Raw genomic sequence first — 13975 nt, 5'->3', positions numbered from 1 at the left:
TGATTTCCCAATATAGAAGCCTTTGTTACATCATAAACCCTCAGCTGCACAGCACGCCTTGCCCTAGCAGAAACTAGAGCACGCACTTTAGTGCGCGCATGCAAACCTCAAATACGCGCAGCCTGAACTCCCAAGTTCATTGACCCTACCTGCCAAAATATCAAAAATCCTTCATAAATTCCCAAAAAATTCTCGGATCACTACCAAAAGTTAATCGTTTGTTACTTGTATCATTCTAAACCTTTCCTGCAAGTTTCATCCAAATCCGTCCACTACTTTGTGAATTATTTTGCACACGGACAAACGGACAAACGAACGAACGAACGAACGAACAAACAAACCAACGATAATGAAAATATAACCTCCTCCCTTGGCGGAGGTAATAATCATGTTTATTGTCTTTTGACATAGTATTTTAAAATCCTCATTAATTTCCTTATATTGTATTCTGCTTTCAACATACACTTTGGCCTGAATTCACGAAGGTGGTACAATCTTATCCATGGTTTAAACCATGGACAAAGACCATAGTTTTTTATGGGGCGCCAATTGTCGCATGGCCTATTTTGTAATACAAAATCAGTCATTTCTTGACAAAATGATAACATTTCGTAACGAAATGAATATTTTGTCAGAAATGGTAACGAAATGATCATTTCGTCATTGAAATGACTGATTTGGTAATGATATGTGCATTACATGTGTACATGAATTTGGAATCTATTGTATTGTGTTGATGTTTATGATAGTTTCCAGTGTAATGTTTGTGTGTTTATGTTTTCCCTTTGTTTGCTGTTTGTCCATGTTTTCTGTGTGAGTGACCAGACAGATAACAGGACAGTGACAGTGGTCAGTGACAGTGGTCAGTGACATTAGCATTAATAGTAACAATGAATATTTGAGAGAAAAAAACAAAACAAAGCAAAAGAAAAGTCTGGTCATAATCATATCAGAGTCTGTGTATGAAGATGTTACTCAGTCTAGCAAGTCCATTCCAAATTCACGTACATTCCTTCTGTAATTCTTTGACCCTTATCAAGTTGAGAAATGGTGAGCCAAATACCATACTCTGTGAAAAGAAGAGGAAAAAAAAACTAATAATCTCCCATTCTCTTGCTAACCATCATGACGGGTAGGTCCGTTTCTCCAAACCGGTCATCCCGGGTCAGACCATCCAGACGGACATGTGGCAGGAAGGGAGCAGAATCCACTTCGAGAGCAAGGTCAGTCAGGTGTCCAGCCAGGGCCCCCTCGAAGGGTCAAGCACTGGGGGAAAAAAATTGTGAGACAAGCATATTAAGATATCACTGTCACTGCATACATAGAACAAGCACTGCTAAATTCAACCTCATTAGTGCCTATATCCACTGAAAAAGAAAAATTCCAAAAAATAGATTTCCCATCAATTGATAAAGGAAAAGGTTCATTTTGTTTATAATGAATATTCATATATTCTCTTTCACTTGACTTTCAAATCAGATGTGCTCTCTTTCTAGGCTATGATTGCTGTATATGGCAGATAGCAGCAAACTTCAGACACTCTTCACAGGAGTTACGTCCTTTTAGTGGTAATGTGTGAATGTCAATGTTACTTTGAGTTCATTCTCCAGTAATTGATCATGAATGAACTGTACCTGAATTTAAAAAGGTGATATAATTGTTTTTCTGAAACAAGGAAATATTTGACAAGTGGCTTACTTACAGATGGGGGGGGGGGGGGGGGGGTGTAGAGAGAGAGAGAGAGGAACAACCCTGTATCTATTTTATGTAGAACTGACCGTGTAGTTTCACAGCTTTGTTGATTAGTTGAACTCAGCTGAACCAATCCAATCACTGCAGAGTGAACAAAAGATATCCAACAATGCCATGACTGGATGAATAGCAGGAAGTGCTGTGAAGATAAGATGTGAAATGGGTATTAAACTCTCTTTGCTGTGAACAGGGCAATCTCCCTGCTTGAATAACTTGTGAATAGTTCAGAGTTTGGTTATGTTATAACACTCTCAATTCACTTCTATACAATCCAGTAATGGTTTTATTTCAATTGTATTGCAGTCAGTGATAGAATTGCACAATGCTAGTACAGTATTCATCGCATAATCGGGACAGGTTGGGAGTAGCAAACACGGCCCCTTTAAGCTGGGTGCCCGATTTCGCGATGAGCACTCACCATACACTAACGACATACGACATGTACATGTAGTGCACACACACACACACACACATGCATACTGACGTACTGTACATGTACATGAATACACAACCACGCTTCCCCTCAACGCGACCCTCTAGCTCATTCACAACGGAGGAAGATTGTGACGTACACACAGATCACAGTGTATTGAAAGTTGAAACACTCAGAGACGAGGAATTTGGACTTTGCCCTCAAAGTGTATGACTGAGATTAAACGACGTACACAGCCTGAGCTGTGTGAGCGAGGCATGTTTTTTTATTGGAAGTGAGTAGGAATTGCAAGCGAGCACATGGCTTTGCTTATGTAGGGGAAAAGAATGTTCGCGAAACATGTGTTTCGCAAAGGCATGGATACTCATACACGGTGCTTTCGTGGCTCTGCATGTACGTGTACTGGATGGACGGAGGTCAAAACACACCAATCCGAAGCTTGCTTTGTAAGTTTGATGTAAACGACAACTGATAGGGAATCTTTGAAATATTGTTGTGGTATTTTGGTAGATTTTTTGTGTAAAATATCAAGAAAATCAAAGATCGCTTGAAGAAAAATTGTCCCATTTATCAGAGGTCCCCGCCCGATTATCCAGTGAAAGTAACATGCACTGGAAATGTTTCTGGGAAGCGTATGTCATTTAAGCGAGGGTCCTTATTATCAGATGCCCGATTATGCGATGAATACTGTACATTAAAAAGATGATATAAGTACAATACTGACAAAAAGATTGTACAAATTAGACAAATATAGAATAGCCATGGATTGATACAAATTTTGACGGTAAATCATGTCAAAACTATGTGTCCCTGCTGGCTCAGAGATCAGTGTTATGTTGAGAAGGGTGGATGAGAATTCATCAGATTTATCAGTTAATGATTGAGCATTGAACAACTAAAGAGACAGTAATGATAGTTTGCTGTGATCACCTTTTGTAGGTGTCTCCAGGTATCATACGGAAGTATTTAATTGAGACAAGATTTATGGGATGTGAAAGTAAACTTGTGAAATGTGATATATGTAATAAAAACTAGACTATCTCCTTGTATCAAGCAGCAAGTACTTCATACTGCATAATGACCAAGGCCCATTTACCCGTTAAAGATGAGTCGCGAGTATACTCGGGCTGGTGTCTATGGGAAATGTGTGTTGTAGCAAAATCAGCCCGTCCTCAGTGGGTTAAACAGATGAATTAATGTCTCATGCACATCTTTTTTTGTTAATATCACAATCTATAGGGATTAAAATGAGTACTTTTACATTTATGAGAAGTTGGATTTTCATCAGACTTGTATCTCCTCTGAGATTGAAAATCAAACTTTATCTCTTTTTGGATTTTTAAAAACATATTTCCTGTTTGGATTCCTAAGGCTAGATGCCTTGGATATAGCAATGTTATTCATGAGTATCACATTACCACATGGTCTTTTATAGAGTGTTATTATCTGGACCACCTTTCAGTGTTAGTGATGCATTGATTCTATCAGCTGTAATTAGTTATTTTACATGCACATTATTGCATGAAATACCTAATGTAAGAACATCATATGTTGAGTTGTAGGACATTATCAATTCACTCATGTCAGTTTAGATGACCATTGATTGATTATTGATGTTGTTACTTTTAGACAATATGTTGTTATAGACAATGACTAGTGGAAAAGATTGTTGCAGAAGTGGAGATGATTGTTGTTTTATTAAGGATGGTTGGATAGACAATAGAAATGGGTGCATACTCTGTAACAGAAATCTACCAATGTGTTCTTCAGGTTGCAGAAACCAGTCAGGTGTGCATCTCCGGTGCCTACGTCGACCTTGATGGAGTGACTCAACAGAGTGATGCAGTCACCCAACAGGTAGGAAACTCTTCAAACCAGAAAGCAATCCAAGTAGATGATTAACTGTGCTTCATGTCCATAACATCTCAGGCCACCGGTGACTGGGCATGGTACGCCTGATGAGTAGTGATTGTGCCAAGCAAACCTTGTTTATTTCGTTTTTCCATCTGGGAAGATGGCTGGAAAGCCCATATTCAGCTGCATGAGCTGATCTTCCATGAGGTCCAGTTGGATGTGAGAGCACCACTTCACCGGGTTACGCACCCTGCTCGTTGCGTTGAATGAATTAAGCGGGAACTTTTATGTGCTTGAGATATGGCTCAGTATGTACGTGTATATTAAGCTAATTTTTTTGCTCTAATCTACTGAATTTTGGCAAGTAAGATGTTTGATTTAAGTAAGTGAGTATGGGGGGGGGCCTCCGAGGCCCCCCCCCTCGACGTTCCGCGCGATGTATCGCAATCGCAAAAAGCTATCGCCGCGACGTTACATGACATTTTTCTTTCGAGTCTCCCGCATCTTTTGACACCAAATTTGCGACGCCTGGGCGCGCAGTTCCGAAGTTACGCATACATATGTACATGCATGTCAGACCAAAAATTGCTCAAAAACGTTAATTCGTGTACAATTTCAATGCAAACTGTGCTTACTGGCAAATTTCATAAAAGCATGATTATTTGGGTGTTTTATTGATTAAAATCAATGAATAACATATTTTCTTGTTCGGAGCGATGTCGCGGACAAATTTCATCGAAAAAACAATGAAAAACATAAAGTCGAAAAAACAGAGAAATACATAAGAAATTAAAAAAAAACAATAAAATACTTAAGAATTTCCTCTGATATCACAATTTTTTTTATTACATTTGCTAAGGACACTAAAAAGAATATTTACACAAAAAATGTGCCTGTTTTGAGCTTTATTTTGTGATTTATACCAAATAGTCTGATTTTATGCATCATCATGCATAAATTAGCATAATTTAGCATAAATGATGATTTTTTGAAAAATTAACTTCATGGTATTTTAGATTACATCATAGGCAATGTGTGTGCCAATTTTCGTCGCGATTGCGCGGGCGACGGCCGAGATCTGGAGGGGGGCCTGGGAGGCCCCCCCCCGGCTCTATCAACTACCTAAATAGCCCGGCCTAGTTAGGGTTAGGTTACCATTTGCTTTCAATGCATATGCGTTTCTTTTGAAAGTAGCTCCAAAATAAGGTATTAGATAAGATACAATTCATTGTTGAACTTGAAATAGTGGTAATTACTATGAAATAGGTAGTGAAGTGCAAAATAATATGTCTCCCTATCATGCAATTTCATATTGAAAAACAACATAGCTTTGCACTATAGCAGGGAGAGGAACACCCCTCCCACCCCCACCCCCCTCATTTACACTGTGGCTAATGTAGGATGCTTCACTCCGTCACACTATTACCTCTGTTTAACTCATTGGCAAGTATGTGATGATTGTCAAATCAGTCATAATTTTACGAGTCCACTGTACAGACATTAAATCATGTTGGCAAACTTGATAGCTGCCACCTACTGTAACTTTTATCATGATGTGAGCACACATTTTCGTGTTCTCTTTTCCCAACTCCGTACATCAGCCGTCCTCTGGCCTGAAGGCAGAGATGGTATTTTCTGCTGTCTCAGGTATCATCGACAGCTCTCCAGACCTTGTGAAGAAGGTGAATGGAGTGATCCAGTACAACATCACAAAGGATGGCAAAGTGGCGGGAGTGTGGAGTGAGTATTTGATGGCAGCCTGGTGGAAATCTATTCATGCTTTGAGTTTAAATACAGATAAATGGTGCTTTATAAACGCTGTTCACCATCATCATCATCACCATCTGTTTTCTGTAGTTACTGTAAAACATGATATATTTGCGGCATGAATTTTTGCGAATTGGAGCCGACAGCCTCTCATTCCGCATTAAATTTTTGCAAACTGCCACTGGCATTCAATGCATACAGTGTAGACAAGAACTTTCGCGTGCATTTTAATTTCGTGGATCTAGGCACTCGCGAAATTAAAATGCACGCGAACATTCCTCGTTTTACAGTATTCATGCTACATATCTGCACAAGCATGTCATACAGTTTTAGGATTTTCTCTTTTGAAACTATCAAAGGCGTTCTGTGATTTTTTTGTTTTTCAAATCACCTTTCATATTGCCTTTCATATACCATAATGTTTCATTTTGATTTTCTTTACCTGCTACTGCATAGTATTTACAGTTGATTGCAACTGGGAAATTAAAGTATAGCTCTTCATGTTGAAGACATTGATTGATTGATTGATTGATTTGTTTATTTATTGAGTGAGTGAGTGAGTGAGTGATTGATTGATTGAGTGATTGATTGATTGATTGATTGATTGATTGATTGATTGATTGATTGATTGATTGAGTGAGTGAGTGAGTGAGTGAGTGAGTAAGTGATTGAGTGAGTGAGTGATTTTTTTTTGATTGATTGATTGATTGATTGATTGATTGATTGATTGATTGATTGATTGATTGATTGATTGATTGATTGGAAGGAAAGTTGCATTTTATGTTCCAGGGTGCTTTTCAGACTGAATTTCCTCATGCAACAGGTATTTAGTAAATTGGAAGTTGCAATTGTGACAGTGAAAGTTTGCTTGAAATATCAGTGCAGTACAATGACTCTTCGTGAAGATAAAACTGGTACTGGCAGTAGGCAGCGCTCACAATGTGTAAGGATTATGCCAGGCATCTGACGAAGTAACTCCTAAAACTGACATACATTTCCAACTTCAAATTCTTTCCCTCTTCCTTCCCATTGCACAAGCAGTGTAAGACTTACACACCAACAAAGTACATACACGTTAGTGAGTCAATCAGAAGAATGACTTTGAAATTCTGCGTCCTTAGACACTTCCCGTGTCTTTTTCACATTTTGCCACTCTCTGTGTCCTTCAGTGCAGACAGCGACAGCTAAGCATTCAAAATAAACATATATGGGAGTAATCAGCTCTGTTTCATTTGTTCACCCGACACTTCCCAATTTCTTGACCCAGTTCTGTGTCGATACCTGGCAAAATAAGCATGTTTGACAATGATGCTGGATATTTGAAGCTGCAACTTCCTTTTTCCTTCACCAAGTAATTGAAAGGAACCCATGTACAAGGTTTGCATGTGTGTGTGTGTCTGTGTGTGTGTGTGTGTGTGTGTGTGTGTGTGTGTGTGTGTGTGTGTGTGTGTGTGTGTGTGTGTGTGTGTTATTTGTAAGTATCTATGATGGGTTAAGAGAAATTGATGAAATTGATGACAATAATGACATCCTTCTGCTGCTGAAAAAACCCAAAAAACTATTGGTTCCAGTATTATCATTGCTTTCTTTCATAACGGTAGTAATAGCAGTAATGATAATAACAATTATATTTTTAGTAATATTATTGCTGACAATATCAATAGATATAATGATGATAATAATATAATAATAATAATAATAATAATAATAATAATAATAATAATAATAATAATGATAACAATTCTGATAATGATGATGATGATGCAGCAAATGTCTTATTTACTCATAGTCTAGAGGAACTTTTCATGTCATTTTGTGTTTGTTCCTGTTTCTTTGTAAGTCTTTAAGAGTAAATACTTAAAAAAAAGAATGAGGGGAAAGTAAGAGGTAAAAGAATACTGCCTGGAAACCAGAGTCAGATCTAACTCTTAATTGTTGTTGGTGTTCCATGTGACTCTAAATTAAGGTGTACTATTTTGTCACATTGTCGAAGTCCAAGCCTTATTTGCCAATACCACCGTACACCCACTTGACCTATGTCCAGTTCATGGATGAAATGGCTGTATTGTGTCTTTCCTCCAACTTTGCATGAAGCTGTTGACCTGAAGCAAGGAGGAGCAGTGTACACGGGAGAGCCCAAGAGTGGGAAAGCCAACGTCACTGTGACCATTTCCGATGACGACTTTGTTGCCCTGGCATCGGGCACGCTCAGTCCACAGAAAGTGAGTACCATCATATTTTGCCTAAGTGCACATGGATTTCGTGGCTGAATTATCTGGCAAAAATCTGTCTAGTCACTTGTCTGTGCTAAATTTCTGTTTTGTTTAGTCATTTTATCTTCATTGCAAACTTGCCTGTCTTGTCCAGTCACATCAATACACTTTAATGTTGTTGCACACAGTTTCTTATCTAGCTATTACAGAGAAACACCATACTTTTTTTTTTCTTGTCATAAGATACACTTTGTTGTCCACCCATTGTTTTAACATTCAAATCTTGCTCTGATCTGTGTTACTTTTGTTATGAATGCAAGTCCTTATGATATTAATTATTTGTATAATATTTACATATTGTGTAATTGCATGAATGTAAGGGTGTGTGTCTCTGTGTGTATGTTTTTATTGATGCATGAGTAATTGTATGTGTGAATGTACGTCTGTATTATATGTATTTATGCATTATACATTATGTATGTATGTGTGTGGGTATTCATGTGCATTTGTATGTGAGAGTATACCGTGGATTGTGTGTTTATGTATATCTGTCAAGATTTTCACTTTACATTTGTATGCCATTTTCCAGATTGCATCCATGTACTTCGTAGTCATTTAGTCATTATCTAGTCACAGGTCACAGCTCCATCTAAGTCATCAGCAGAGTGGCCTATTAAGTGCACCCCATTCAAGCTGAGAATGTTGTATATTGCTCGACCATGGTGTCACATATTAAAATGCTTTGTCTCTCTCCCTATGTTCAACCAGAGCAATAAGCTAGAATGTTGTAGTTTGGTTTTGTTTAGTTTGATATCTAAATCTGAACACGAAACTGGACCCAATTTCCCCATAAGGAGAAGAGCATCGGTAATAGCAGTCTGTAACATGTCGTAACCCTGACGAGACTGGAAATAGCTTCGGTCATAACGTAGTTTTGAAGAATTTTTCTTTGATGTTTTCTTGCTCAGCTCGTTTCCATATTTTTGAGGGTTGTACATGTGATTTGGGCATCAGTTCGCAATAACCTATATCAAATGTCCATTGCAAAGTACAGTTTATGCGGACCTGGTACATGTATGCTTGTTTATCTTGTGGCACTGCTGTGCTGCCATCTCCAGTGATTATTTTCACTTTCATTAATGCATTTGTTGCTATGATCTTTTTGTCTATTGAACAAAGTACAATATTCGGTATTAGTAGCAAAAAAGCATACATGAGAATATATATATATAATATATATATATATATTTTTTTTTTTTTTAATGGGAAATATGGTCTTTAGTAATGTAGAACTGTAATTTGCACATTACCAATTCCATGCCACTGTGCATGTTCCATTAACAAAAATCACATTTTGATTTCACAAACTATGAGGAAAATGTGCATAATCAGCAGATAGTAATGAACTATAAGATTTGATAGAAAAAGATATATATGTTTGTTTTTTTTTCTCTTATACTAAACCACATACATGTCAATTTACTTAAGCATACCCCTAGTCACTTAAGAAAGAAAAAGCCAAGAAAATCTTCATGAGAAACCATGTTGAACACTTTTAGGATCTTTAAACCGTTGAGCCGCGCAGTCTGCGTGCAGCTGACGAAAGATGTAAGGATTCGATTGAGTGATTATTGTGACAAGGCCGTGCCATGTGTTGTTTCTTCTGCCAAGAGCAGCATTACACGTATGTTGGACAATAGTTCACAGGACTGGTCACTTGCACCATTGTGTCTAGTCAAAGGTTGAATTGTCCTTTGCTGAGGAGTGCATGTAGAGGCTCAGAGGAGCACTTTAAAGTTTGGATTGAGTGAATGCAGCAATATTAAATAGCAGAACACATCAGTGAAGTTTTTAGAAAAATCTGAAAATCTTTTCTAAATTTATGAAGTTTGGTGCTGCATTCGCTGTATACGAGGATTGCAACAATTTGTGATGTCAAAGCAGGACAATGATATAAAGAAAATATGAACAAAATCCCTCAAAAGTTCAGACATATGTATTCCACTTGTTACTGACATAATATATTGAGGATAATGTTACTCATTCTAACCTCTGAAATAGATAGGTCAAATGCTCTTTTGTAATGCTAGAAATGAAGGAAAATGTTGAATTCTCTTTATGTTTTCTTTATCATTGTTTTAGTGTTCTTATCCAGCAATGACAGTGCTGTAACATCTGAACAGACTGTACAATTTTCCTCAAACTTCACTGATGGATTGTATTAATATTTTTGCGTTCTCTCAATCCACATAATAATGTATGTAGATTTCATTCCCCTTTAGCTCAACTCTGGTCAATGTGGATCATAGAGTAGAGATAGAGTGTACAATTTGGAATAGCCATTTACGAAAAAACAAAGCCATGATTTGTGGTCACCGGCTCCAGTGTAATGCAGACTAGCCTTTCAAAAAGTTCACTAACCATCACAAAGAGATGAAAATTCTAAAGGTTGTCTGTTGTGTAGTGTTTTAAATTCCAGTTTAGAATTCAGTTGAATTCACTGTACTTTTGTGGTCAGAAAAAGCTGAACCTGTCAATATAAGGGACAAAAACGATTGTGAAATTACGGAAGAATGGTACTTACCATGTGAGCCAAGGGGATGGTGATAGAAAAGCTAGGTTTCGTTCATATGCAGGGGCCTTGGATCTTGGTCACATTGATACTCCACATTTGTGCGTTGACGCACAGTATTCATCAGAAAGCGGGTTCTTTTTTTCAGTTATTTTTGTGGTTGTTGTTCGTGGGGGTGGTGGTGTTGGTGTTGTTTGTGTCAGTGTTGTTGGTGTTGGTGTTGGTGGTTGTGTTGTTGTTGTTGTTTTGTTGCTGTTGTTGTTTTTGTTGTCGCAGTTCTTTTCCGACAGTCTGTGCTCCCATTTCCAGTTTTGTGTAGAAGTGACATACTTTCAAACAGTTCTCCAATATGAGGAAGTACTTTAATTATTTTTAAAGCTTCAAGGGTGTGTATAGTTGTGGTTGAGGTGAGTATTTAGCTTTTAACGTTTTGCGAGATATTCAGAAACCACTCTATGAGATGTCAAAGAGCATGCAATTCTATTAAAAGTGGTATCAAAAGTTTATTTGATGAAAATCGGTTTTGAAATGGCTGAGATATCCAAAAACAAGGTGAAACAAAGAGATCCTAATAAAAGTTGTGGCCTGTCGCCTTTTATTATTATCACTTTTTGTGATATCTCAGCCATTTGAAAACCAATTTTCATCAAATAAACGTCGAATCATTCTTAAAGTTACATGCTCTTTCATATTTCATAAGAGGTTTCTCATTATCTCACTTAGGAATGTTCAAAACATGAATCCCCACCTCAACCAGTACTGTACAGTCCCTTTAAGTTTGCAATCAGGGGCTCCACAAACATACTTGCCCATCTATTTCAAGTTTCTGATTAAAACTACATGCTTTGATGCCTCCAAAAGGTAAAGTATATTTGAATACTAGAGTAAGGAAATTGGCCGTGATGTTAGGTACTCCGGCAGATTTGTGCAGGTTAATGTTTGATGAATGGTGTGACATTGTGACAAACTGATACTGTAACTTTCTTGTCAAAAACGAATGTAGAAATAGGGCAGACTAGTCTTGTTTAAGGCCAAACTAAATAAATCGGTTTTTTGCTCGATGAAGTATGATTTTTTTTGTGTGTGTGTTGTTGTTCTGGATTCATTTGCAGTGTGAAATAGTTAAAACCAAACATCAATATTTATCTCCAGTGGAAAGTGTTAATGAAGGGGGATATGACTACTGACAAAAAACTTTGTCCCTCCAAACTAGAATATATTTCTGCCATTTAGTTGAAGTAGATGGTACATCAGAATGTGATGAATGATTTTAATCAAGAATGTCTTCCATGCAATGATATCGGTCTGATAAATGACTCTCAAACATTTTCTTACCTTCTTTTTTATTTTACAGGCTTTCCTGTCGGGTAAAGTGAAGGCCAGGGGAAACATCATGATGCTGCAGAAAATGGCCCAGATCTTCCAAAGCTACTCCAAGCTATGAGATGGGAGAAGCAGCGGGGGAGACAGATAAAGAGTATGTCATGATACTACGCAAGTCAATTTTGAATGATTCTACTGAAGATGCCGATACTTTGTATTCTGTGATTGGAAACTATGCAAAGTGTTGATTATGCACCAGTACGTTTTCGTTAATGTTGCGTTGTTGCTATGACAGCCATTTGAATGGACTGATAGAGAAACAATTGAATTATGCTTTATGAAGTCGAGACTACTGGGCCTTGCCAATGTTTTTGTGTAAAGCTGGCTCCAGCTTTGGCGATTTACTGATTATGCCTTATCTTGTATCGTGTGAGTCCTTGTCAGATTTGATAGCTATCGTTTACCAGACGGAGGGGCGTTAATCTGAAATGTGAGTCCTTGCACGATTAGTAAAGCAGTGAACAACTCAATATGTGCCTGCATGTGGCAGCTACAAGAGAACATTTATCAGTGCTGTTGCAAGTCGTGAGAAAACAGATTGACACCTATAGAAAGATGAGAATAGTGAAAGTAGTTATGTGATGCTCTTAAATCTCATATTGATTGAATGGGGTATAATTCAAAGTCAGAAGCTGTCTCTCTTACTCTTTGTCTCGATGTGCATGTACTTTTTTTTTTTTAATAACATCTCCACTGTCCTAAGAAAACACTAAGGTTACCTATTGAGTTTACTAGAATACATGTCAACATCCTAACAAGTACAGTGGAACCTCGTTACAAAGAGTTCAAATTTTAATAACAAAACCCTCTTCCAACAAGGTGATGTTGCAGATCCCATCTCTAGTATAACTCTTTATATAATATAATATTGTACCCTGATATAGTGAGAAACAAGATATAACAAGGTGATTGTCATGGTTTCAAGGTCCTCATTATGACGAGGTTCTCCTTTATACATGTATCATGATAAGTAATTTTCCTTCGGAGAAGGAGAGCGAGAGGATAAACAAAGAAAAAGTAACAGCAACAAGCAGCAGGAATATATATATGAAGCAATAATGAGCAGTAGAACAAGAGGGTGTTATGGTAAGTTTGATTGTTGTTGTGTCAGCTTACCTTTTGAAGAGATTCTGCCTTTGTGCAAGAAAGCAGCAAGTAGTGTTTCGTAAGAGAAGGATGAAAGGAGTTTATCCCCAAGCGTTCTAGAAATTGTTCAAAATGATGTCATGAAAGTTTCAATGAAGAATAGACTTATCTGTTTGCAGATTGAGAGTCGCATATTTCAATTTGAATGTTCAGATTTTGAATGTTAGATTTCAGGCAGCAGAGTGTTGATTTTTATCATTGTCAATGTTCACAACATGGTAAATCTGTCAAAAGATGCAATTCCATGTTTCAGTCCTCCTAGTTTTGATACATTAATTTGCCGTATCCAAGTTCATTCAATGTATGAATTAAGCTATTTTTTCCTACATGTTATAAAGTAAAAATAAAATCTTTAAAATATGACATTGTAAATCTCTGATACATTGGATTTTCAGTCTTACGTGGTGCCAAAGACTAAGGTTCATGTGATCAACTATCATCTGTAAAATATCTTGAGAGGTAAATAACATCTATATCATTGTCAATGCTGCCAGAAAGAAGATTTTGCTGGCCAAAAATGTTACAAATTGTATCATGTAGTGTCTTAACATCTGCCATTCAAACTAGGACTGCACCTAATGCAGTGTTAACAGGCAGTATTATTTAGGACAGCATCCTGTTGAATGGGGTCGTGACATACTTTTTGTCTTCAGGAGTAGCCAAAGCCTTTTGAAACCATTCCAAGTGGGGTTCTCTCAGTAGAGTATCGAACTAACAATTGTCCAGCCCCATAAATCATCACTTCGCTCTCATCACAATCAAGTTTGACCCCTTGGCCTGTCCTCTGGGCTGTATCCTGTTGGGCAAGATAGCTTCTGCTTTGAAAAAAAAAAAATAATAATAGTCACCCATGGC

The 13975-nt window shown here is 37.5% G+C and overlaps 1 protein-coding gene across 1 annotated transcript in view; it reads left to right on the top strand.

Moving 5' to 3' along the window:
- LOC139720343 (peroxisomal multifunctional enzyme type 2-like) overlaps window positions 1–13767 on the top strand; it is a 30260-nt gene extending 16493 nt beyond the window's left edge. Inside the window, exons 18-22 of the mRNA XM_071631706.1 lie at window positions 1137–1223; window positions 3956–4042; window positions 5641–5779; window positions 7901–8028; window positions 11946–13767. Of these exons, the coding sequence (XP_071487807.1) occupies window positions 1137–1223; window positions 3956–4042; window positions 5641–5779; window positions 7901–8028; window positions 11946–12035 (531 nt within the window). The 3' untranslated portion in view covers window positions 12036–13767. The remainder of the gene's footprint in view (window positions 1–1136; window positions 1224–3955; window positions 4043–5640; window positions 5780–7900; window positions 8029–11945) is intronic.
- Window positions 13768–13975: the final 208 nt, after the last annotated feature.

This window comes from Diadema antillarum, unplaced genomic scaffold (assembly GCF_040938485.1).
Source record: "Diadema antillarum isolate AM-2024a unplaced genomic scaffold, OU_Dant_1.0 scf00000127, whole genome shotgun sequence".
Taxonomy (NCBI): domain Eukaryota; kingdom Metazoa; phylum Echinodermata; class Echinoidea; order Diadematoida; family Diadematidae; genus Diadema; species Diadema antillarum.
This window is presented reverse-complemented; position numbering and strand designations above follow the sequence as displayed.